Source organism: Microcaecilia unicolor, chromosome 12, assembly GCF_901765095.1.
Source record: "Microcaecilia unicolor chromosome 12, aMicUni1.1, whole genome shotgun sequence".
Classification (NCBI taxonomy): domain Eukaryota; kingdom Metazoa; phylum Chordata; class Amphibia; order Gymnophiona; family Siphonopidae; genus Microcaecilia; species Microcaecilia unicolor.
The window spans coordinates 65,617,704-65,643,865 of NC_044042.1; the positions used below are offsets into that span (position 1 = coordinate 65,617,704).

The window sequence follows — 26,162 nt, forward strand, 5'->3', positions numbered from 1 at the left end:
TCTAGGCTAAAAGCCTACCTTTTTGATGCTGCATTTAACTCCTAACCCTCACTCACTTGTTCAGTACCCATTCAGAAAATAAAACGTAAAAAAGTGCCAAAAATCTAAAGAGAACTAAAAGGGAAGTGATCCCACATGACAAATTAACACACTGAATAGACCACCACTGAAATGGTCACAATAGATAAGAGGCATGAAGAATACACCCTCACTGCTCTGTGGAAAAAAAAAACACACAAAGACTGAGCTGGTCCCATGTGAGACAATGGAAGGCGGGAAGGCACGCACATGCAGTTAGTTGCTGACAAAAGGCTCCAGAAAAGATGCTGGAAAGCGTTACTGAACAGGGCTCCATCAGATGTCGTCACCCGGTAGTAAGACTATATAATCCTGCTTGTCCTTGGAGAACAGAAATCCCATCAGGAATTACTAGTTTTCCCCAAAACTTTAATCATACAAAGGAACACTACAGATCATCAATGTACATATCACCATTTATAATGTTAGTGGGCAATCCAGAGTTTTACACCAGGGCTAGGCAGGTCTCTTTTCTGGAAATGGAAAGATTAGGGATGTGGAAATATAGGGCACCCTACCAAACTGAATAGGGACCAATTACTATCTTTTGAGCAGGAAAAGATAAAAGGAAACTTTTAAACACAAACATGCTGTCACATTTACAAACTAGGCACTACCCAAGATACCTTACAACGAAATTATAGGGGGAACTGGGAATTGGGCAGGACACCTTGGAACCTTGGCAAAAGATTGGGCTGAAGATGTAGGAATAAAAAATCCGCACCCTGCCGACGTGCCTGCCCTGTTAGCAGGATATATTGGAAAAAAACAAAAAAAAAACACATCACATATTTGCAGGCCTACAAGAAACACAATTTAAAATCCTTCATAAGGCTTATATATCAAGGGCAAGAGGGGCTAAACTGGGAATGTGGGGAGAGGATTCTTGCAACAAATGTAAGATACGAACAAGGACATTATTACATTCATTGGTGGAGTGTCCCAAATTTACAATATGGACCAGCTTTAGTTGAGATCAAGGAGGTCTTACAAGTCACCATGGAGTGGGATTATAGCATGCTCTTACTGGGCGCTGACTACCCCTTCATAGAACTGAAGGACCCGAAGCCCTTGATGTAGATCAAAAAAGCAGTTCTGCAATTTTGTGTAGCACAAGAAAAACCACCCTTCCATGGACAGATGCAAATAATGGCATTGTTTGAACAACAGGTTCACAAAATCAAGAGCAAGCCTGAGTGACTATGCTATAAGCAACTTTGGCATCATTATTCACAAAGCAACTCTCCCCAAAAACTTAGAAGTTACATGGCTTTAGTGTGGTCTTGGTTCTCCTTTCTATCCCCAGACAAGATACAGCACGCATCTTGGTTAGAAGATAGTCTTTATGGTTCTGACCTAAGGGGGAGAAGTTATTAATGTGGCTACTGTTTGGTAATTTCACCACAAGTCAGGGGTTTTTTTGGCACAGGGTCTCATTGCATAAAATGGGACCCTGTGCTAAAATAGGTCCAGTTATTTTGCCACAAGTAGGGTTAACAGTAGCCCATGTTGATAATTTGCACATGGGGCGAGATGGGAGGGAGGAGATTGGAGTTACGTGCATACAGTGAGCGAGTATGATAAGAGAAGGCAACGGAAAAGGTTACAGGGAATCTAAAAATAAAGATAAAACATAATTAAAGAACTAGATATTTAACATAAGGGTTTTGGCTTTTGATGCTGCATTGTGATGTTTTGATAAACGATTGAAGGCATGAGTTTTTATCTAGGATTTTTAGCTGATCATATCTATTTGTTTTTAGAAGGTGGTTTGCATTTTCATTTTGTTAGATGGATTTTTTTTCTCGTTTTTAGGACCCAATTGCTTTTGGTACCGGAGTAGGTATATTATTGTCTTTTTGTGGTGTGTTGCTTTGGATACTGCTCTTGCAGTTACAGGGTTAGTTCCGAGTTGCAAGGCAGTTTGGTGTGTTTGGATGAGTCAGTATTTGTGAATTGCTGGAAGTGTCTTATGTTTTCTTATATTTGGTATGTTTGTCTAACTGAAACTGATAATTAGATTGTTTTGATTTCTTCTACTGTTTATTTTGCCTCCATTGGAGTGTATTCTTCACTTAAGAGTTTTTCCACTATAAGCAGTTTATAAATGTTGTAAGTAAATCGGGCCATTAGTAACAATGTTCAGTACAGGGGGTGGCGATCCCTTGCCCAACCACAGTCCACGGTTATATCCAGTTTCAGTGGCAGACCTGCTGCCACTCTAAAAGGAAATGCCAGAGTAGGTCACGCCAACATCAGCATGTACAAACACCACACACACACACACACACACACACACATACAACACGAAACCTTATGTATCCAAGACATGCATTATACACATGCGTTACAGGTGGCATAATGTATTAAAATGACTGTGTGTATGTAGCGCCATGCTATATTATAAGATACCCACAGTATAATTTAAATGCCCACATTAAATGATGCCCTCACTGCAGCTCATTACATGAATGGGATTTATGAGCCATATTGCAGGGGAAGGACAAGTCTATTACTCCCAAATTCCACAGTCAGGTCCTCAGATGTACCAGACCATTTTGCGACTCACATATACAATCCATACACTCATATAGTCTCAAACACACAAACATTGAGTCACACTACAGCCACATACACACATTCAGTCACAATGCAGTGTAGCAAATGTTCATACAAACACTAAGAAACAGACCCACACCCCTATCAGTCTTATGCACATTCACACAAATGCCCTCACGTATGCACAACCAGCAATGCATATGTACACTTAAACAACATATGAATATTCCTATATTCCAAGGAATAGAAGTGAAAGGAGAAACTCCTGAGTGTGCTTTTAACAGCAGGGCTTATAAGTCTCATACTGAGCACCCAGCCTGGATCCTTTACCACCTATCTCCATTATCCAGTTGGGTGAATGTTCTATATGTTATGTCCCTCTGCACTGCAATAAGCCCTCCTCAATCTAGAGGCAGTAGCTAGGAGAGTTTTCTCTGTTCTGCTGAATGTCCTCCCTTATCGCATCAGAGGCAACAGCTGGGAGAGTTTTCTCTATGTCCTACTGCCATGTAGAAACTCTCCTCTGTCACATCAATGCTTTTTCCAGTGACCACCACTCATTACAGTGGACAACAGAGAAGGGACAATCTGCCTTCTCCAGTAAGTGGAGGTACTTAGGAAGATGAGTGAGTCAGTTCATGCAGCATCTGGTTAGGGAGGAAGGATAGAATAGGATAAGGAGTCTCAGATCTTACTGTTCTCTAAGTGAGAATCAATATGCTTTATCAAAGCATCATCTGGATAGCCCATGGGGAAGGCCGCCTGGCAAAGAGGACAACTTCGGATGTTTGAATCCACTGCCTCCATCAGCAGCTGCAAGACAAGAAAAAGGAGAAGTGAGGCCCTAATAACCAAACATATATTGTGAGCCTTGACACTTCACTTGCAACCCGGAGAAATGTGCTGATCTACTTAAGTCATAAGACAGCATGAGCACCGCTTTCTGCTATGCCCCGCTACAAAGACTTGAGTGTCAAGTAGCAGAAAGCAAAACTCAGGAGTCCGACTGTCTCACATAGACATCTGGTAATGTTTGATTTTATGGACTGTTTTGCAGTCAAATGTTGATCCTTTTAAGATAAAGGAGTATAATAGGTTCCTATGCGACACATAAATCATGGCAATATAGTACGGTTTTGTATGATAACTATTTAAAATATTTTGACATTTGTAATACTTAAGCTGCCATGAGTCAAATGAAAGTGTTAATGCATTTAAGAGCCCACTATGCTTTTTTCTGAACTATTACAAGTTTGCAAAATCAGGTAACAGCTACCAAGACTGGGCGAGTGCCAACAGCCACTTTGGGATCTGTGTACTGAGAATTAACCCCAGATACAAAATGGGATAAGTCCTTTAGTACAATGGTATTCACTTCCAGTGCTCAATGGCCACAAATGGGTCAGGGTTTTAGGATATTCCTAGTGAATATACATGGGATAGATTTACAGTAGAGGTGTGCACGGGGATATAATCTGGTCCCCATCCCCATTATATTACTAATGTCCCTTCACCATCCTCATATTTTTCTTTCCCATCCCCGTATCCAACCCACATTTAAAAGATCTTGTAAATTCAAAACATAAATTTTAACAAGTTATAGGATGCATTTTAACACAAAGTAGGCATTACTTTGTTAAATATGCAAGAACTATAGCCTACGCCATGTAATTATACTATACTGGGTAAACCAAGCAGGCTAGATATTTAATATACTATTTTATATTTGAGAAAGAGGTAGTACATAAACATGGCCACAATGCAAAACAAATGAAAGGGAAATACAAACAGCAGAAAAAAACTACAAGAATTAATTAGCTTACACCTACCAGCTCCAAAACTGAATATCCTCCTGCTTCAGCCTTTTCCCTCCCTTCTCCATCACTAGAGGATGTCTGCTTACTCCAAATTGTATTGAATTCAAATATCATATTCAGAGATTGAGCAGGTGGTTAGCATTATCAAACAACACTCTCTCTAGTACATTGGCCTCAGAGAGATAATAGGACTGTACTCTGCTGCATCCAGTTTTACAACACACCAAACTTCACCTCCTCAAACAAACAATCACCCCCACTCGGTGAGAGCAGTGCAAACCACTGGACCACAGCAAGGTAGAGCAAGTATGCATTCGAGGTGTGCATGGGGTATAATCTAGTCTACATCATCACCCATCCCTGGTCACTTTGGTCTATTCTCGTGGTATTAATGACTTATCACCAATACTGTGAATTTCCATGGGATTTCTCGCAGTCCCCTTTCCCGTGCACAGCTCTAATTTACAAGTATACCACCTCCACTATATGCAAATCTTTCATGAATTTCCTAAAAAGGGACCCATTTGGGGCCCTTGAGGACAACAAATGACTACCACAAGGGAGCATAGGATGAAGGTGAAAGGGGATAGACTCAGAAGTAAACTGAGAAAATATTTCTTCACAGAAAGGGTGGTGAATTCATGGAATGGCCTCCCAGTGGTAGCAGTGGAGACAAAAACAGTATCTGAATTCAAGAGAGCTTGGAACAAGTACATAGGATCTCTAAAGGAGTGATAGGGACAGTAGGCACAGATGGGCAGACTGGACAGGCCATATGGTCTTTATTTGCCTATATTTTTTTATGTTTCTAGTACATCAGGCCTTACATTTGCTAGCACAGCTAACACATCTTGCACTATCCAGCCATAAGAAGTTGAACTATCAAATTTAAAACTGAGGTATTACACAGCAGAAATGAAGCAAACTCAATCGCTGCACTGGCTGAAGGTAGAACTGGGGGTAAGTAACATTTGAAGAACAGCAGTTACAAACCTAAAAACAGCTGATGTAATAGAAAATATTGATGGTGGCCTGCACAGAGCTGCAATGCGCCTCAACACATTAGGTGAAAGTCAAATGGGGGGTGGGGGGGCTGCTGCTAGACACTGGGTTCCATATAGAGGACAAATCACAGTTGGGATATTTCTGTCTTTATCTGCTGTCATTCACTGTGTTTATATTTTAGACATCTGAACTGTGGAACATGCCAACATATGTCTACAAGGAGCACAGAAACAGAAAGGAGTGAATGTACTGAAGAAAAGCAAAGATAATATAAAAAAAAATTCCTTACATTGATGGAGGGCCAAGACTGAGCGTGTTCAGTCCTGGAGTAGGAAGCAGTTGAACTGACAGGTGCATCTAGGATGGGGAATCCAGCGCAGAATGAAGCACAGCGGACAGTTCCTACCTCAGGACTTGGAGGACTTGGGACAGTCCAGTCTTCGTCATCTGAAGACTGCAAAGGATCCTGGAAAAGGTCTCTGGGACTGAGGGGTCCACAGGCACTGGACTTATACTCACTATAAGAACAGTGTGCTGGTAGTGTGGCGGTCTCGGGCTGCAACCACAAAGAACAAGTCTGGGGATAAAGAGCTGCATCGTTCACCTCAGAGTAGCTACGCCGTCCTTGGAAACCAGCTTTGATGTGGCAACTTGAAGGCTTAGAGTAGGCTGAATCTGTGAAGTTCCTTTCACTGCTGTTGGGAGATCTGCGCTGTAGAGCAGGTGACGAACATGAGGATACTGGAGACTGGCGCAGCGGCGACTGGCACACAGGTACAGGAGACCTCCTTTGCAGTATGGGAGACTGGCACAAAGATATTGGAGACCTCCTCTGTACTACTGGAGATTGGCCTTGAGGTACAGGAGACTTGCACTGGGGTATTAGGGATCGATGTGATGCTGGAGAATGGTGTTGTGGTAATGAAGAATGGCTCTGGCCTAAGACAAAACAAAGGTCTGAAAGAAGGGACCCATGGGATCTTGAAAGTTCATGGACATCCACATTTTTGGATAATGCTTATGATAATTCAAAAAGAGGGATCACAGCTGACAAAGATTCCAGTTTTCTCCAGGACATATAAAGCCACTAGACCTCCAACAGCACAGATCTTAGGCATGCGCAGTTTCATTTTGTTTTAGTGCACTAAATAATTATTTATTTATTGCATTTGTATCCCACATTTCCCCACCTATTTGTGTCATAAAACAAAATAACTCATTATGCTTTGCTAGCTTACATTTTGTTTTTTAATACAAAAATGAAAAACAAAAACACATTACACCCCCCTCTCTCACTTCACACCCTAACAAATTTTAACCTGGATGAGCATCCTGAGAGCTGTGGCCAACTGGAGCTCCAGATGAATGGGCGAGTGATGGACGTATTGGAGCCTGACTGAAGCAATGTACCTAAGCCAGAATAACTGAAGATGAATTTTATCTTTAGTCCCTTCCGCAGATTGCAACTCACCTGCATTGCTAGGGTGTTCCTGCAGGAGGCGTCTCAGGATCTGGCTTTGCAGCAAACTCATGTTTCGGAGCCTAGAGAACTCTTCAGTTAGTTCAGTGTATGCCAGAGCCAAGTTCACCCTAATGTGGCAAAACAGCACATCAATTCCATGTGTGACACAAAGGTTCCCACCCCCTTGGACATATTGTAAAGGCCCCCCTCTCCCTCCCATAGACAAAGGCCCCATATACCACCTGTATCTACTGCATGGCTGTTCTTATGTGCACCTGTCAAACACTTGTATGGCATAGCTGCTGGCACTGCACACCCAGCCTAAAGCAGCTAAGAACAGCTGCAAAGCAGTTTACACAAAATGAAAAAAAAAAGGTGAAGGACTGTCAAACTGAAGCTCCTTTCTTTCTTTCTTCCTTCTCTACTAGTTCTCTCTTCCATCATTTTTGTACCTGCAGCTGCTAACAATGAATACATTAAAATTCCTCATTCACTGTCTACAGTCGGAGCACTGTAGAACACGATGAAAGCAATGTCTGTACAGGTCTAACAAAGGAACCAGAATCCCTACAATACATAACTGCATCCTCCATAGCCATATACAAGCGTACACACATTTACATGCACAAATGGAGGATGACCATGAGGGGGAAAAATAAATAATACAAACCAGTCTGTGCAGCAGAAATAGGCAGCAAAAGAAAAGCTTTTTCTCAGATCAAGTCACACCTCTCAGGCCAAGAAGTCACCCCGGGCAGGAAACATCCAGCAGTGAGAAGCAGAAGTGAAAACCACTTGCTTGCACCAGCCTTACCAATTTAGAGAGCCAGGGCCACAACAAGCCTAAAGCCGCACTGGCACAAATTTATACAGTAAAGAACGCCAATCCTTTTCTATAGCTACATCTCAATCATAATTAGCTGAATTAGGATTTTAGATTAATCCTGTGTTTGGATTCTGTTTGGACAAAAGGCAATCCAGCTGATAGAGCAGCCTTCTGGTTAGAGCAAGATACAGAGAACCAGGGAAGCCATGAACCAAATCTTCACTTCTTCCACCAACAATCTTTGTAACTTTGGGCGAGTCATTTACCCAGAGAAGGGTACAAAATTAGACTTTGTAGCGCTCTTGGGCAGGAAAAAAATCTACTGTATTGAACATATCTTGAGCTCCTATTTGGAAAGGCAATTAAATGCAAATCAAAGTAAGTCTGTAAAATAAGGACCTCAAAACTATGTTTTCAATACCTATATTGTGCCATCTGATGAAGTGTTCTCTAGTCTCCAAAAACGCAAAACTCAAACTGGAGGTGGGCAATCACGGTTCTTGAGGGCCACAATCCAGTCAGGTTTTCAAGATTTCTACAATGAATATGCATGAAATCGCATGCAATGAAAGTAGTACATGCAAATCAAATAGGTCGAATGCATATTCATTGTAGAAATCTTGAAAACTTGACTGGGTTATGACCCTCGAGAATCATAGTGGCCCACCCCTAGTCTATAAGGTACCACCAGCCTAATTTGCCATTTTTGCTGCTAGAGACTAAATATGACATACCCCTGGGAAAAGTATATGAAAATATTTTTCTTCTTTCATTTCTATTAACTTAAATTAATATTTTACCTTTTCACTTCAACTGAATGTACAAGGTAGATTACATCTATCATATTAATACAATTTCCATAAACTCATAAAAGACAGAACCCAACCCATATGGATGCACACATAAAACAAATAATGTTAGTGGAAGAGTAGCCTAATGGCTGCGCAGAAACGAAAGAAGAAAAAGCACGAATTAAATCCAAAATCCCTTCCCTTAATGTTTTGCATCATATAGCACTTTCTATTCCACCTCTAACCTCCCAAACCATTTCAGCACTTTCCTTCCCCCTCTGGAACCACCATTGGGTCAATATTCATAGCCAGTTGCAGTCGGCTTTTTTTTTTTTTTTTTTAATCATGAGCACCAGCACTGAATATCCAGGTTTGAGGGGGACTGGCTGGAGTTAACTGCTAAATATTGGCGGGGCCCCTCCCAGCTTAACCCTGGACAGCCCATCACTAATCAGAGTGCACCACTAAATATCTGATCCTGGCCTGGTAAGTATGTTTAACTGATCAGGAGTCTCTCCTGCTTGGTTAAACCAAGCCAAATATCAACCCTCAAATTTCTAGACTAACTGGATCTAAGGGGCTGTGCTGGACTACATCATTGCAGCTTCTCAGTAAAATCAGGCTCAGTCCCATGACAAGCCTTAAATGCTAAACAGCAAAGGTTAAATTGCACTTGCACCTCCACCAGGAGTCAATGTAAATCTACCAAAGACTAGTGGACCCTCAATGAAGTTACATGGAAATACTTTTAAACAAAATAGGAAGAAATATGAACTCGCTGCCGGAGGATGTGGTAACAGCGGTTAGCATATCTGGGTTTTAAAAAAAGGTTTGGACAAATTCCTGGAGGAAAGGTCCATAGACAGACATGGGGAAACCACTGCTTGCCCTTGGACTGATAGCATGGAATGTTGCTGTTATTTGAGTTTCTGCCAGGTACTTGTGACCTGTTAGAAAACAGGATAATGGGTTAGATGGACCATTGGTCTGATCCAGTATGGCTATTCTTGTTCTTATACTAAAAACTGAGTAACTTACTCAACATGCACTACATGTTACAATTTTTGCCATCACGTCTGCATCTTACCCACTATTTCTTTTTTTTTTTTAGGGATCCCCACACAGATTTCATCACAATAATCTAAATGGGTTAACACCAGTTGCCTGCATCACAGTGCTAAAATCGTGTGCTCTTAAATAAGGACATCTCTGATGAACCATCCGCAACTTGGGACTAGACCCCTTTAGTCACTTCTGCCACTTGCTGTTCCAAAGAAAGTGTAATCTAGTATTACTTCCAGACTCTTAACCTAGATTTTCACCGACAACTGAATGCCACCACATACTACTGTATGAAATTCTTCCAGTAACGTGCTATAGCTGACCCATACTTAAGTTTCTGCTATAAGTGACTAAAAAAGAGTATCTATTAACCATTCTTCAGATTGCTGCAAGCACTCTTCCTAAAACATCCTGATGACAAGGAACAAAAATCTGTATGTCATCAGCATACACGATCTAAAACCAGAATATTTTATCACATTAACTCACCAGCCTGATGTAGAGGCCAACAGAATTTGTTTTGGTGCCAAAACCGGCCCGAAATATGGGTTCAGTCATGCTTTGGTTTTGGCCAAAAATGCCAGTGAATTTTTGGCTGAAACTGAAACACACTCTCCCCCCCCCCCCCCCCACCACCCTAGGGGGTCTAATGGGTGTTGTGGGCTGAAACTGAGTGGTGAATTTTGGCCACAGATATGGTTTCAGGTGAAACTGAAAACCCCGGGTTTGGTCACGTTCTAGCTGGATATAAATATTTTTAAAAGGAAAAGCAACAAATGGCAATCCCCATGATATCCTATACCACAAACTCTGTTGATCCAACCACTGCTCCCTCTGAAACATTAAAAATAGCCTTTGTTCTGAAGAAGCCTAAATCTATCTCCAAACTGTGCACATTAATATCTAACTAGCTTCTGTTCAATAGAAGAGCTTATAAAATCACACCAACTTTATAACAGTTTGGTGCAGGAGAGGGCAAAGTTGGCACCTTTTACAAAGAAATGCCTGGGCAGATTACCATAAAATCATTCACAAAGTACAAACCTATACAATTGGCACTATAATCTTTATCCACCCACTCTAAACACCAATGCAAATTTCCACCCACAAACCTATACCAGCTCACTACCATCAGCTTAGCTCTCATACACTCAAAAAGCCTGATAAATAGGAATGGTTTTAGTTTCTAGTGGAGCTAGAAACAAATTCATACAGCTGAACTAGAAAAATTCAGAGAAGATGGACAAAAATGATAAAAGGAGATACAACCCCTATCTAAAGCTGTACCTCTCCAAGAGGAAAAAAAATATACATTTCTGCTTCATATGTTGATTTCCTTGCAGACAGCATCCTTGGCTCGTATTATAGAACATGGAATATGTCCAAAATGTGAGACAGAGTGAACCACATTGGGGCACATGTTTTGGAGTTGTGCTCAAATAAGGTTTTGGAACAATGTGAGACTTGTTCTTTAAGTACTGTACCATTTTATAATGTCCAATCTAATCTCTCTTAATGCTGAGATATAATTATTTGATAGTATCAGTCCACACTTACCATCAAAGTTCAGTGTGGCTTACATAAACCGAGCAAACCCCAGGAACATTACAAACCAATAAAACATGTAGCCAAAAAAGGATAATTAATTTACACTCAAATACTTTCTGAATAAGAAAAAGTCTTCAGCAGTCTACAAAATGCAGCATAATGAGGTTGAGCTCTAATTTATACAGGTAGCTCGTTCCAGTTACTAGCTGTCTGATATGCAAATGAGGAAGATAAACATTTCTTGTACACCACCTTTGTTGGATCTGAATAACGAAGAATTAAACATCTACATCCAAGGCAGGCTTATGTTTTTATGTTAGCTGCCCAGAATTGTGAGATAGTGCGGTTTATATAAAGAAGGTTGCACAAGGAGGGGGCTGCCTTTTCTTGAAGAAAGCCTTATGAGGAATGAAGGAAGACCATTTTGATTAATTGGAAATCAAACGCCTCACCTTCACTTATTCAACGGAAGAATAAGTTCTATAAATTATTGAAGTTGGAACTTCTGGATGCTAGATGTGGTCTACCTAAGGCATGGAGTACGTTTGCAAAGATATGGGCTCCAGGATGGGAAGCGCTTTCACTTATTACTGAATGCTTGGCTGGCTCAAAATATACAGGAGAGGAGAGGGGGCTTGTCAGTGGGGAAGGAGGATTGTATTGATACTGTCAGCTGCAGAGTAGAGACAATCTGCAGTTGATGGCCTGATCAGATAACATTTTGGTTTTGGGATGAGGGGTTTATACAGGGGTATAAAACCCTAAAATGAGCCATTGTGTAGACGTTCAATTTTAGGAAAAGTTACACTGTGTGCTAGTCTAGGTGATATGATATTGTATTGTGTTCATGCAATAGTTTTATCAATAAAGAAGATAAAACCAATTAGGGCTCTTCGGCTTTGAAAAAAGATGACTAAAAGCTGAACCAATAGAAATTTATAAAATCGTGAGGGGTGAAATGGTTAAATGGGGGATAACTGTTTAACCTTTCAAACACAAACATAAGATGACACATCATGAAACTAGTGACCAGCAGTACATATTTAAAGTTGTAGCATTTGTAGCCAGAGGATACAGTCAAGGCAAAAACATAGTGGGGTTCAAAAGAGGTTTGGATAAGGAAACATCCATAAAAAATTAACCAGGTAGACTTGGAAGAACCATTGCATATTCCTGGACTTAGGATAAGAGAAATATGGGATCTAATGGGTTGGCCATTGTTGAGACAGGATGCTGAACCTGATAGACCTTCATCTGACTCAGCATGACTTTTTGTATTGTCTTCTTCCTAAACAAAGTTACACTCTCCACTCTTCTCAGTTCCAGTGACAACTTATTCCACTCTGCTGGACTTGCGACTGGGAATGTACGATTCTGAGTTTCTGACAGACAGAACTGCCTACTAGAAGGAATGTGCAATAAATGGAATGGCCAAGATGGTTTATAAAATTTCAGAATATTGTTGATAAAGAGGGCATTACCACCTATAGCCTGATAAAAGCGTTAACATATTAAATATTTTCTATACAGCTGGGAGCTAGTTCAAGGCAGGCAGGCAAGCATGCAATCAACACGAGTTACACCAGTCGGTACATGTAGCTGGGCCCACCACATTCCACACTATTTGAAAAGTCTTCAGACAATTACTTGGTAACCCCAAATAGAAAGGAGTTACAATAGTTCAGCTGTGATAGAACCAAGGCCTACAAATCAGCTCCGGATTCTTCACAAGCTAACACTGTCTAGAGTCTTTCCCACTCCCCACCTGTGTCTGACTGGGAACTAAAGCAGTTTTGTATTTTCAGACTCTTTTCTGGGCAGCTACAGTCTGTTACTACTATACAGACTTCTGATGGCAAGACACAGACAGAACCCACAGATAAAGGAAGGCAACAAGAATGAAATGGGGCTTGCGCCAAAAGACATAAGAAAAGACTGGAAGACCTGAATATGTATACCCTAGAGGAGAGGAGGGACAGGGGACATATGATAAAGATGTTTAAATACTTGAAAGGTATTAATATAGAACTTAACCCTCCATTGCCTCAGGTACAAACTTAGATTGTGAGCCCTCCTGGGACAGAAATATCCAGTGTACTTGAATGTAACTCACCTTGAGCTACTATTGAAAAAGGTGTGAGCAAAATGGAAATTAAAAAAATATTTTTTTTTCCACAGAAGGGAAAGTGGTAAAACTAGAGGACATGAATTGAGGTTGTGGGGTGGTAGACTTAGGAGTAATGTCGGAAATTTTTTTTTTCAGAGTGTGATTGATGTCTGGAATGCCCTCCCAAGGGAGGTGGTGGGAAAAAAAAAACTGGCAGAACTCAAAAAAGGTGTGGGATGTTGCATATGTGTTCACAAGTCAAGTGGTGCTTAGATGGCGACTGTGGCTGCATCAAACAAGGACAGTGCCAGGCTGGCTTGTATGGTCCTACATATAGTAATTTGGTTTAGTATGGGCTAGAGAGCTTCAAGGGGAACTCCAGTAATTTGGAACGTGAGGACAGTGTCGGGCAGACTTTTACGGTCTTTGTCCCGCAAATGACAAGACAGATTAGGATAGGCTGGAGTGGCCTTTGACAGCAACTCCAACAGAAGGACAGAGTCGGGCGGATTTCTCTATGTCCCAGAGAAAGGTGATCAAGTATTTAATATCCTGTTCATTGTTGATGTAAATTTTTATTTTTTTTATTTTTCTTACATTTGTACACCGCGCTTCCCCACTCATAGCAGGTTCAATGCAGCTTACATACTTATTTGTAAATCCTGAATTGATAATGAATGTGACTTTTGGGCAGACTGAATGGACCATTCAGGTCTTTATCTGCTGTCACTTACTAAGGGGCTCATTTTCAAAGCACTTAGATTTACAAAGTTCCATAGGTTACTATGGAACATTGTAAATCTAGGTGCTTTGAAAATACACGTCTATGTTACCCACCACATCTCTCTGAACACCTTGAGATACAAATTTAAGTCTCTGTAACACAAACTGAATCCAGGCATAGTACCCAAGGTAGACAGGGTGATTAATGGTTCATATTATTTTGAAGATGCACAACACCTGGAGCAGCTGATGCTCTGGAACAGGGTACATGTTTGACAGCAGGACATAGTGGCAAAACACTTACAAAGAGGAGGGCCCAGACACTAGTTCTCTAAATAAGGCACCATCTACAGCATACATCAGAATGTCAATCTCTCACTGCATATGATACAGAACCTCACCTCACTCTATATCATACAGTAAAAACATCAACCTCTCAAAGAACACCATTTTCTTTGCTATTCAGCGTGTTGCTTTGCATCTTCACACGTAATCCAGTACCTGGGATGTTCCGAGTACAACTTCAATCATTCAAACAGAAAAATGGGCTAACTGCAATGAGTGACAGCAAATAAATCTTGGATGTAGTTGCAAGATGGTTTAGACATTACAGGTTAAAGAAGTACCATCCCTTGCACACAGAAGATACATTTAATGTTTTTAGTAGCTTTAGCTGTTGAAAGCAATAGTTGCACAAGAAAGCATCTCCTGCAATTAGCCAGACTGCCACCATAAAGGAGTCCTAAGCAAATATGACAACAGGGTACAGACTAACGTCCTGTGTACCTGTTTTCAACCACACAAAACACTTAAGAGGGGAGCTCAGTTCCTGCAGACTGCAAAGAGTTAAAGATTGTACTGTGGAGTAAAACTTTCTTAGAAGTTCTAATGTGTGAAAAAGAAAACATGTAATCTATAGAGAGGTGCAGCAGGGCGGGCCACCTTTGGGTTTGCTGCAGAGAAAAAGGTCAAGTGATCTCCTTTACCAGGCAGCCATAAAGTAGGGTGTGAAGTGAATGGGGCTCAAGTTGGACAGTAACACATCTTTAGTGTATATCTTATACATAACTCAAAGACAGCAAGAAACTGCAGCTGTTCTCATCCACAAGAGTTCCAATGCCATTTGTGACTGGAGCTTTTAGCCTCTGTCTACATTTGGAAAGAAAGTAAAATAAGTAGGTTTTGTTTCAAGCTGACAGATCTGCATTGCCCACCACACAGTGTCTTCTTTCAGCACTGCATTGCTGATCAATAGCTCAGTGCCACTATTGTAACACAGCAAGGCCTTGTTACTCAGTGTTTTATTCCCGACATGCAAAGCTCAGATCAACACTGCCAGTTAGCCTAGTGTGTTGGTGTATTTGGGCGGGTTTCTGGTTATTCCACACAGGCTATATCAGACAGATCCCGATACTTCGCTCACTGAGATGACAGCTTCTCCATCTCTATATAAGTAGAATGTGTGGGAGGGGGGCTTCCTGAAATGCGTACCCCTCCACATTCTTCATTCACAAAGGGAGCATGAGGCTTCTTTGCTTTATAAATGTCAGAAACAGAGAAGCAAACCAGCCTTCTCTCAAGCCTGGCATCCCACTACAGATACCCTGAAGACTCCAAGGAACATTTTTAAGGCAAACGAGCATTATAAAGAACTGACAGAGGAAAGACACTCTCCTGCATCTCAAAGCAACAGTGGTATATGGTAAAAAGCAGGGCCATACAGGTGTCGTTGAACATACCTTCAGAGACAAATGTATTTCGGGAGAAGAGGCTACCCTGTCTTTTCACCATCTATAGTGGACTGTAGCAGTTTCCCCCCTACCTGACCCCAACAGAGCCCCTCAGCCCTAGGACATGAGCTCATGTTAAGACTATTCTTCAGGCTACAAAGAAAAAGATGAAAAACACTAACTGGTCATCTCCGACCTTCTTCAGCCAGGCCATGTCACGCTGCGACTCACTGCACACCAGGTCCTGCCAAAGAGGAGCACAGAGGGGTTACTGACCCCAGCATAAGCTGCCAACACCACCCAACACTCTAGCAGCTGATGTCTCGTCTTCCCTTGCCACACACTTGGGTTAAAGGATTGACTACACTCCTGCAGCTGCAACCACCATCCCACCGCCACTCAGTTATCTGATTGTACTTAGTTTATGTCTATTATATGCCATACCTTTCTGTATTGACTTTCTGTTCTGGGTTTTCAGGATGTAAACTGCTTTTCTGGGTTCTAGCAAACATCTAAAATGAACTAAACCTGAATACCTGCTGGACCTCCAAGAACTTATCACCTCATATCCAGCCACATGAATGAGAAGTACAGGAAAAAATTGCATCAGGGCAGCTCTCAGCAGTCTGCCCATCATAGACTTATCCTGCAGCTCTTACATAAACTTCAACTAGCCTGGTTCAGATCTGCTCTGTGTTCTCTGTAGTGCATGATAGTCATAAAATTCCCCCTTACTAATGTGGCTTCAGGTGTTCCACAACGTCTAGCAATAACAATTTATTCACAAGGGAAGCTACATACTTTTGATTATGCTATATCATACAGTACACTTTTTAAAGAAAAAAAAATTGTCTTTGCAATAAATTCAACAAAAACAAAAAACAAATCTCACAAAATAAAAAGTGGCAATAGGAAAATGTCCCCTACCCACCCAATACATTGTCAGCTGAATGTTTCTATTCAATCCCCCCCCCCCCCCCCCATAAAATCCTGAAAAATATCACCCCAAGCAGCCTTAAGAGAAAATCTAGAACGTACAAGCCAATATTTATCTGTCAACAACCTCAGGTTGGAAGTAGAGCATGCCAAAAAGGGGGAACCATTCCCACAAGGGATCATTTAACAGAAAAGCCAAACGGAAGTGGTAAGCAGAAGGAAAGCACAGATTATGATTTTAACTAGAACATAGAGCATGATTCAGTTTATATTCCAGAATTTTACCCAATAATTCTTTTGACTTTGGTTATCAATTACTCAAAAAAAATAAAATAAAATTTAAACTGAACTCACTTCATTAATGAAATCCAACACAAGGATTTTAGCAATGGAAACAAATTATGCCCATACTATGACACTCTCGAGTCCCAAGATTTTGGGTCTGATCTCAATCTCTCAAGTTTACAGTTAACGCTCACCTTAATACTTGCACTGTACCAAAGAGAGCTTCCCTCTCAAGTTCATAGGATGCAATGTGTAGACAACTTATCAAGGTGTGCTTGGAAACTGCTTTTAGTCAGGCCTACAGCATCCAACACAATGGAAAATATTGGTCTCTTTCTCCCATATTTTCTTGGCTTTCAATTACATTTCTTCCGATGAAGATCTTCTCTCTTTCTCTCCACATAATGTACAGAATAAATCATTTCATACTGACACTTCTATTATCAATGCCCTTCTCATGTTGTTCTCCTTTACCACTGTCTGGTTTTCTTCATCAGGCTTTCTATCAGATGGAACAGGAATACCCAAGGCGATCATAACTTCTTTGTTCTCTTTCATTCTCTTAGGGCAGGGGTTCTCAACCTAGTCTCTGAGACACATCTAGCCAGTCAGGTTTTTAGGATACCCACAGTGTACGCAAACTTATCTCATGCATATTCATTGTGGATATCCTGAAAACCTGACAGGTTAGATGTGTCCCAAGGACTGGGTTGAGAACCCATCTTAGGGTTATGATACAGTGATGCTATAGTATTTGCACAAGTTCCAATGGATGAAACATGTCTCTTCCAGTATAGAGATTTTCTCCCATCGGGTTTGCAGCCAGCAGCAAGATGAATAAGCAGCTCCAGTTTTTTTCTTATAGACTCTGCATGTATCTGTTTTACAATTTTTTTTTTAACATGCTTGCTGTGAACCATCTCCCAAGTAGTGCTGTATGCAGTCATCCTGGCTGTAGTGTTCTGGGCAGGTTTTTAATCTATTAAAAAATTAAATCAGCAAATAAAGATAAAACAGAGTTACAGTGATCGAGGTGTGAAATTATCACTGCCTGTATTATAGTTTGAAAACCTTAGGAGCACAAAAATGGTCTAAATTATCCAGCATTCTGAATCACTGAATAATCCCAAGTCTCAAGAGAGAGATTAGGGTCAGGAAAGTCATCTAAAAGGGAAAGTGTCAGAGGATGATAATGAATTAAAACCTATTGGGTAGAAGATGGGAGTCAGTTCCCTTTACCATCCTGTAGAGTGCTGGGGCTCCTGGGAGGGGGTCCCCAAGTGTCACGGAGGCCTAGAGTTCTGGGAGAGGAGGTCTATATGAGAGAAGCATGTCAATATTGATGTTGCCTTACAGAAAGTCCTAGAGCAATGGCTCAAGAAATCAGAAAGTTTTTTTTTTTTAAAGGACAGGAGTATGGCTGAAGAAGAGGCTGGTTAAGTAGATGTTGGTTGTAGATCAAAACAGAAACAGTTCAAATCTCCAAGAATCATGATACTGGCTGCAATGGGTTGCTGTAAGTGGATGCTTACACAGAGAGAAAGCATTACTGAGAGATCATGGTATCTACTCCATCTATTTCAAATTCTTGCTTGAAGTTTTTCTAACAGGACTATGTTTGGAGGTCATATATTGATTTGTATATGCCAGTTGCTGTTGGATACAAGACTCAAGTATTCATCAGTAAAATCCACTTTAATGTACAGATCTGATTGAAACTTTGCTCTCTTGGGAGTTCCTATGACTGCATGTAGGGTGGTGGTGTGAGCTTCACAGGGGGGTGGCTCTGGAAGGCATTGTCCTTCCCAGCTAGCATGGCCCCAGGGGCATGGGATGTGCAATGACTATCCCTGCCTTTTCTCAGATCCTGTGCAGAGAGAGAGCGAGAGTGTGTGGTTTGTGTGATTATGAATGGGCAATCCCAAGAGAGAGATAAGATCCCATCCTGTGACCCGTTCATTACTGATACAGACTTCCCTAATCACCTCTACCTCTCCCCTAGCAGTGCAGCAGCTCCATTCTTAAAGCATACCTCATCTCGTGCCTCCTGGAGCCGTTTCAGTTCTGACTCCAGACGTCTGCACTCCTCCTTCAGCTGCTCCTCCTTCAGCTGAGAGCTCTGTAGCTCTCGTCTGACCTCCTCCAGCTCCATCTCTAACCTCCGAACTTCCAGGTCACATGTGTCATCCAGACTCCTGGAGCTCTGTAACCCCAGGGAGCGCTCCAAAATGACAGGGGAAAACATATCTACGAAGAAAAAAAAAGGCACAACACTCTTAGGGCAGACAAAGATTTTTCAATACTGTGACTGAAAAATGCAGACTATCCCTTCTAATACAGGATTCTTGACAGCCTAGGGTCAGATGGGCTCATCTATAAGAAACTGCCAGATCTGTATACAAGTTGTAGTGACTGCTACATTGCAGGCACTGAGCGCCCTCTGCTGGGGCACAGGCATGCCCAGAAGAGTTATTCTTATCTCCTACTACTACTACTACTATTTAGCATTTCTATAGCGCTACAAGGCATACGCAGCGCTGCACAAACATAGAAGAAAGACAGTCCCTGCTCAAAGAGCTTACAATCTCCCCGATAGATCATTTATTACACCATGCTGCAGAAGCTAATATTCCAAAGTTACAAACAAGGACATTCAGGAACAGACACACTTGGGATATGGAATGCATTTGTGGAATAACAAGAAGTGAAATGTGCCTGACTGTCCTATATGATATTGTTCAATCTCCCCTTCAATCTGTCCAAAATTCCGCCGCACGGCTTATCTACCGCGTGAACCGATACGCTCATATCACCCCTCTCCTTAAGTCGCTTCACTGGCTCCCGATCCGCTACCGTATACAGTTCAAGCTTCTCCTATTGACCTTCAAGTGCACTCAATCTGCAGCCCCCCCATTACCTCTCTACCCTCCTCTCCCCGTATATTCCCACCCGTAACCTCCGCTCTCAGGACAAATCACTCCTATCCGTACCCTTCTCTACCACCGCTAACTCCAGACTCCGCCCCTTCTGCCTCGCATCACCTTATGCCTGGAACAGACTTCCAGAGCCCATACGCCATGCGCCCTCCCTCCCCATTTTCAAGTCCTTACTCAAAGCCCATCTCTTCTCCCTTGCTTTTGGCGCCTAATCACCCTCCCCATTCATGTTACCTACACTGACTACATAGTTTGTAACCTTTAGATTGTAAGCTCTCTTGAGCAGGGACTGTCCTTCCCCATGATAAACTTGTACAGCGCTGCGTAACCCTGGCAGCGCTATAGAAATAGAAATGCTAAGTAGTACTGTTCATGAAACTAGCAGCTTGGTAGATACAGGGTACCAGGGACTATGATTTGTAAATCCCTAGTGTCTCCCCCTCTCCTGGTTTTAACTCCCTCATGTTTACCAACCATAATAGAGACCGAGCTTGGCCAGGAGCCACAGACTGTGGTTCTCCTCTGAACCTGGTAGGTAAGCACAGTACATACAATCGGTGTCACTAAGTGATGGCTTGAGAACGGGATCCAAGTCTCCTCTCTGCCGCCCCCCCCCCCCCCCCCCCCCCCACCTTGGCAATATACTATATTGTCTCAATTAGACTTCTGCTTAACCGGTTTCTCAGCTCAAAACAAACACCAATACGGTTATTCCTGTGGGCTGGTGGCATTTACAACCTTCTAAGACTATATCACGTGTTATACTTCTCCTTAAGTAATGGATGGGGTCTGCTGCAGATACCAGGACCCCTCCTTGCCTCCCTGGCCCAGCTCACCATGTCTCAATCCAGGGTTTGCACGTACAGACAGGAACTGAAGCTCCTTGTTTTGCAGCTTCTGGAAGGAATTGCTTTCTCGCTGCCTCACCTGTTGTTCCATGGTCTGAATGTGATTCATGTGAGTTTCCAACATGTCTCTCTGAGTGGAAGAGAAAAAGGGAAGACGTTAATGGTATCAGGAAAGGAGGCTGTCTAAACACACAGAAATCCAGTCCATTTTGAGTCGCTCTCAGCTCAGAGGGGTGGATTAAGGTATAGGCAAGCTAGGCCTGTGCCTTGGTCTCAAATATTTAGGCAGCCTTTTCAGATGTGCTCAGGACTTGAGAAGCTAGGATTGCCAAATGTTTGGGTTTGTGGTGGAAAAGGGGGTTCCCATGTTTTATGATTTGTATTGCATTGTATTTCCCTTGGTTGGCCAGCAGGTGGTGTTTGACCTCTGCATTATAGCTGTTTTCTTTTTAGCTACATTCCCCAAAAAGGGAAAAGTAACCTGCAGGGTCATTGGTCAAACATCCTTAGTGCAAATGCTCTGTGCCCTGACTGACCCTGAAGCCAAAGACCTAGCTCAGATTGTGCTCCTCAGTCTCAGCTGGTAGTGTGGAGGGAGCAGACCTCTGTGCTGAGGCCATGTTCAACTCCTGAGAGCAGTTTCTTTCTCCTGACCTCCCCAGGTATCACTTAGGTAGTAAAAAGTGTTCAGCTAGATTTAACACCAAATCCTTGTTATTTTACCTGTTCTGCTTTTTGTTGTTTTTTTTAATAATAAACCTATTAGTTTGTTAGCTCTGTTGTCCTGGACTAAGAATCCCAGCAGTTTGTGTTCTCAATCTGTGGGTGTTTTTACAAACTGTGGGACCACAAGGATTGTGGCCTCAGCACCCCTAGAAACCACCGGGGAAATAACTTGTGGGTGGGAGAAATTCTCTGAGGCAAGTGGGATCCAGCAGGCTGGTGAAGGGTATGCCAGTGTAGGGGCACGTGCACAGGTAAAGGCAGCCATGGGAAGAGCTGGGTCAGACCCTCCTGGAAGCCACAGAGTTATCCCCAGGTGGGTGCTAGGAGTAACGTTAAGATATTACTTGACAGGGTTTTTATCAGGATTTTATAGATTTTGCATTCACCACCAGAAGGGTGGCTAAAGTGTCCGAATTTATCTGCAACTTTCATTCCCCCCCTGCTTAAGTAAGCCTTCACTGTCTAGCAGCAGAGACTGTGGGAAGAGGATCCAGCCAATGGAAGGCTCTCTAAATCAAGGAAAAAGGGGAGGAGGGGTAGAGTAAGCTAAGGAAAAGCTCCTGTACTATCCATGTTAGATGGGGGACTGAGGTCTGTAGGGGGTATACTGAGCTGGTCTTGGAAAGTGTCAGTGAAATTAGAATCAGATAAGTTTACTGGCATGACAATTTTACATTTGTTTTCAAAGTAATACATTTAGCAGTTAAGGTCCTTTTCGGGGTGGGAGGAGAGGAAAAGTGTGAGGGGGTTGCGGTAGGCTGAGAAAAAGAACTGGCAGCAAATACAAGATGTTGCATGATTAATCAAGATTTATATCCTGCATCAAGAAAGCCTGATCCCATGTCTCAGCACAGCAAACCTGAACTGAGTGATGGAATTTGAAATAACCTCATGTCCATAGACCTCAAAGCAAGCATAGGCCTGTAGATCTCAAGAATGGTACAAATATACGATGGGCTGAGCTGGAGGCATGGAGTGTGGGGAGTGACTGAATGAGCATGCGAGTAACAGCACAGCACCACAGCATACATGTGTTCTGCCATTCTCACGTGGGGACAGTGTCATACAGAGTTCCCTTTGAAAACCTGGGCTGAAATTAGTAAGTCCACTGAGTATATGCATACTAAATGGAAGGAAGTTTGTCTATGGAATTAATCCAGCTCACTATTTAGTTACCTGGGCAAATTCCTTTGCAAACTGTCCTAATACTACTCCACTCTGTTTATATCCTTTCAGAAGCTAAATATTTTCTTTTACTTCTTCCATTTGTGAAGCCTGCCCATAAATCTCACTCTTTGGGACAGTCCATTCTTAGAATCTCTGGTTTGTAACAATGGAAATGGAAAGTGATAATGACTTGCCCAGCTTTCCTGGTTCTCTGTTCACCGCACTAACCACTGGACCACTTCATGTGAAGCACGTACTTGCAGCTCCCATGCTCACACACAGCCTACTACTGCCACAACATCCAGAATTAGGCCCTGCAATTTTCCCCACATTATTTCTGAAGGGGAGGTGTGGCAGCCTGGAGAGAAGACCTTAAATGAAGATTCTGGGACAGATCGAAAGGCGGGGAAAGGACAAATGTAAATGGGGGTCTGTGGAGGGGGCCCACAAATGCATATTTATGTGGACCCAATATAGTGTTAACCTAGCCCTGCTCACACAGACACACAACTCAATCCCAAGCTACTCCCAGGTCTGTCAGAAAAAAGAAATACACAGAATTTTAAGGCACCTTATTCTTTCATTTAGTTGTAATTACAACTCACTTGATCATTTAAAACCTCTGAAAGAGAAACATCCAAATTTCAAGCAATGTTACAAAATTTTGAAACAAAACAAATATAAAATGTGCAAGTTTAAATAAATTGGATAACAATGTACCAAAAAACTTCCACATACCTAGCAAAGATGATGTGTACCTAGAAAATCAGAACTGGTGGATATAAAGGTTTTTTTTTGTTGTTGTTTGTCTGGTTTTTTTAAACGTCCAGGTCTTTACCAACTTGCAGAACCCAAAATACTCTCTAGTTTCCCAGACTTTAATTGATTCTACCTGTGGGGGCCACCAATGCAATGGAGAATACATGCTCAATCTGAGGTCAATTGTGTCTCCTTCAAAGAAGGCATGATCAGAAGCCTTATGGCCATCTCAGAATGTGTTTGGGCAATGGTACACATAAAAATAAATCCATTTCTGGACCAGAAATACTCACCATCTCACTCAGCTCTGTCTGAAGAACTGTCTTCTCCATACAGATCTTCTGGTAAGCCTGAATCATTTCATCCAACTGCTCTTCTCTTTCTCTGCCCTTCTGAAGCTAAAAGAAATGATTACCTATGACAAACACTGTAGTTACACAGATTCTTGTTCACAGGAAGAAAGCTTTGATCTGACCAAACCATCAGGTTGAATTCTAAGCAGTGAACCACAACAATGTTCCATACTACGACCTGAAAGATGTCAGACCAACCTTTCAGAAAGTAACACTGCTACTACATGTGGGGCCCCAGGTACAGCATTAATGCATCAGAAGGGAATTCATGAGGCTTGTGCAGAGTGATGACAAGAGGACACCCGTAGGGCCAAAGGGGCAGCACAGTATACCAAGAGTGAATCTACAGGGGCACAGGGATTAGTGTAGGGTGCTGGCAGGAGGATAGCTCTGCAACAGCTGCCTTTGCAGGTATATTTTTACTACCTTGATTATTAGTCCAGCATAATAAAGGGTTTTTAGTTTATTGCTATGATCTCAAAGTGCAGAAAAGATTAATGCTTCAAGAAGTGAAATGCAACAGACCTTTGCATCCCACTGGGGCCAAACACTCTTCACTCCTTTTCAGATCAGGTTCTTGATGCCTCACCTCATCTTGGAACTGGTTAAACTGTTGCTGCAAACTTGCTTTCTCTGCTTTTAGCAGAGAGTCTTCTTTGGTGTCGTAGCCTTTAATGTTCCAGTCATCTCCAAATTCACTGAAAACTGGATACTAAAATGTAAAAGGCAACAGAGTTGTGCTTCAGTGATGGACATTTCCCTTTAATACAAGAAGGCTATAGAGGCAGATATCAGTGTCCCTGCTGAGGGTGGTCATAAAGGAAAGCAACCATCATGCCACAGCACCACCTACTGGTTATGTTCAGCATGCCTGTAGTCCCTGCCTAACGAGCTACAGATGGAAAATTATATCTGGGATAAAACGATTAGTTAGAAAACAAAAGGGAAGAAAAAAAGAACTCCAGCAATGCAGAGCAAAAACAGTTCTTGGAGAGACAAGAGGGCACAACCTTCTGCCCCAACAGGTCAAATCAGCGCTAAGGAGAAAGAAATAGAGTGTATCCATAGCATAGGAGACTGCACATATGTTGAATCCATTATGATAAAAGGACACCAACTGATCAGTGACCATGTTTACTAAAGGTTATGGACTGTACACTGGATTGTTGCACTGTTTGTGTTTTTTATTACATTTTATTGGCTGTGCATTGTATTTGTTTCATTGATTCTGTTGCTATTTTGTTGTTAACCACCTTATGCAAAATTTTACCAACACATAACGTAAATGAAATGGAATGAATCTATGAACAAACTCTGCGGCAGCTCGGGAAACAGGTCACAATCCCAGAGTTATGCTAAGAGCCTCCCCCTCCCCTAGCATAACAGCAGCTAGAGACCCCACCTTGATTTCATAAAGCTTCAGTTTTCGCTTCAGGTTGGCGTTCTCTCTCTCCAGCCCTATCAGGCGAACCTTTATGTCATCATAGGCAGTGATAAGAGCAAAGTGGGAAGCAGAGCACATATTGCTTGAGAGGTCTGTGTTTGGGCTATCTATCCATTCTCTATCCTGACACAACCTCTCCTGTGTAAGGATGCTAATATCATCCTCAAACATGGAGTCCATGGTAGCACACAGAAGGTACTGCAAACACCTGAAAGATGAGAAAAGACATTGGTTAAAGGGTGTCTGCAGGTATGCCACCAGCCTACAACATATCTCCAATAGACCTTCACCGTCTATACACCAGGTGATCATCTCCCTGACACCATGAAATATAGAAAGGTAGATGGCAACATTCTAATGATTAGTTGGTAATGTTTTTATCTACTTTTCCAAATAATGCCTGGGTCTTCAAATGCTTTTATACATTCATAGATAGATAGTTCCCATACTTGCTATTAAAGTACAATTATTCTCTCAAAAGCCTGCCAGATTCCAAATACCTCTGAATCTAAGTCCAGCAAAAGGGTCCTCCTACTCTGAGCATGCCCTTCCCAGAACTGGGGTCGCCTCCCCAATCTTACATTCAGTAAATGGGAGGAAATAAGCCAGATAAAACCCTCTCCGCTCGCCAAGCCACCAAGATTAACCTTAACTGTACACCAAAGCTCGAAGAGCGCAGAACAAGGCCAATCTAGATACAAAAGATGCCCGACTCTCAATAAGACCACCAGCAAACCCAGAGAAACCAAGTCACAGCCATTAGGCGTGTAACACACGCATTTCGCTTTCCTGACAGGGAGAGCACCCCTCTTCATACGTATAGCGGGAATCCCACCACCAGTCTGGCATCTCTATCGTCCCCGCCCACGGTCCTGCATCTCTCCCTTTCTTCCCCCCATGATCCATCCTACCTTGAAACGTAGCTCTAAGGTCGCCAGAAACAACAGCAAGTCACTCAAGCCACCAACTGCAGCCTTGGAATCTTCCTATCCCGGACCCT

General features: G+C 42.2%; 1 protein-coding gene across 1 annotated transcript; it reads right to left on the minus strand.

Moving 5' to 3' along the window:
- On the minus strand, positions 1-26,162 carry TBKBP1 (TBK1 binding protein 1). Its single transcript, XM_030221445.1, has 10 exons — positions 26,074-26,162; positions 25,121-25,370; positions 24,308-24,430; positions 23,659-23,763; positions 20,702-20,843; positions 18,962-19,176; positions 15,891-15,952; positions 6,931-7,049; positions 5,749-6,398; positions 1-3,450 (listed from the first exon to the last, which is right to left on the minus strand). The coding sequence occupies exons 2-10, from the start codon at positions 25,340-25,342 to the stop codon at positions 3,322-3,324; spliced, it is 1,767 nt and encodes a 588-aa protein (XP_030077305.1). The 5' UTR covers positions 25,343-25,370; positions 26,074-26,162; the 3' UTR covers positions 1-3,321.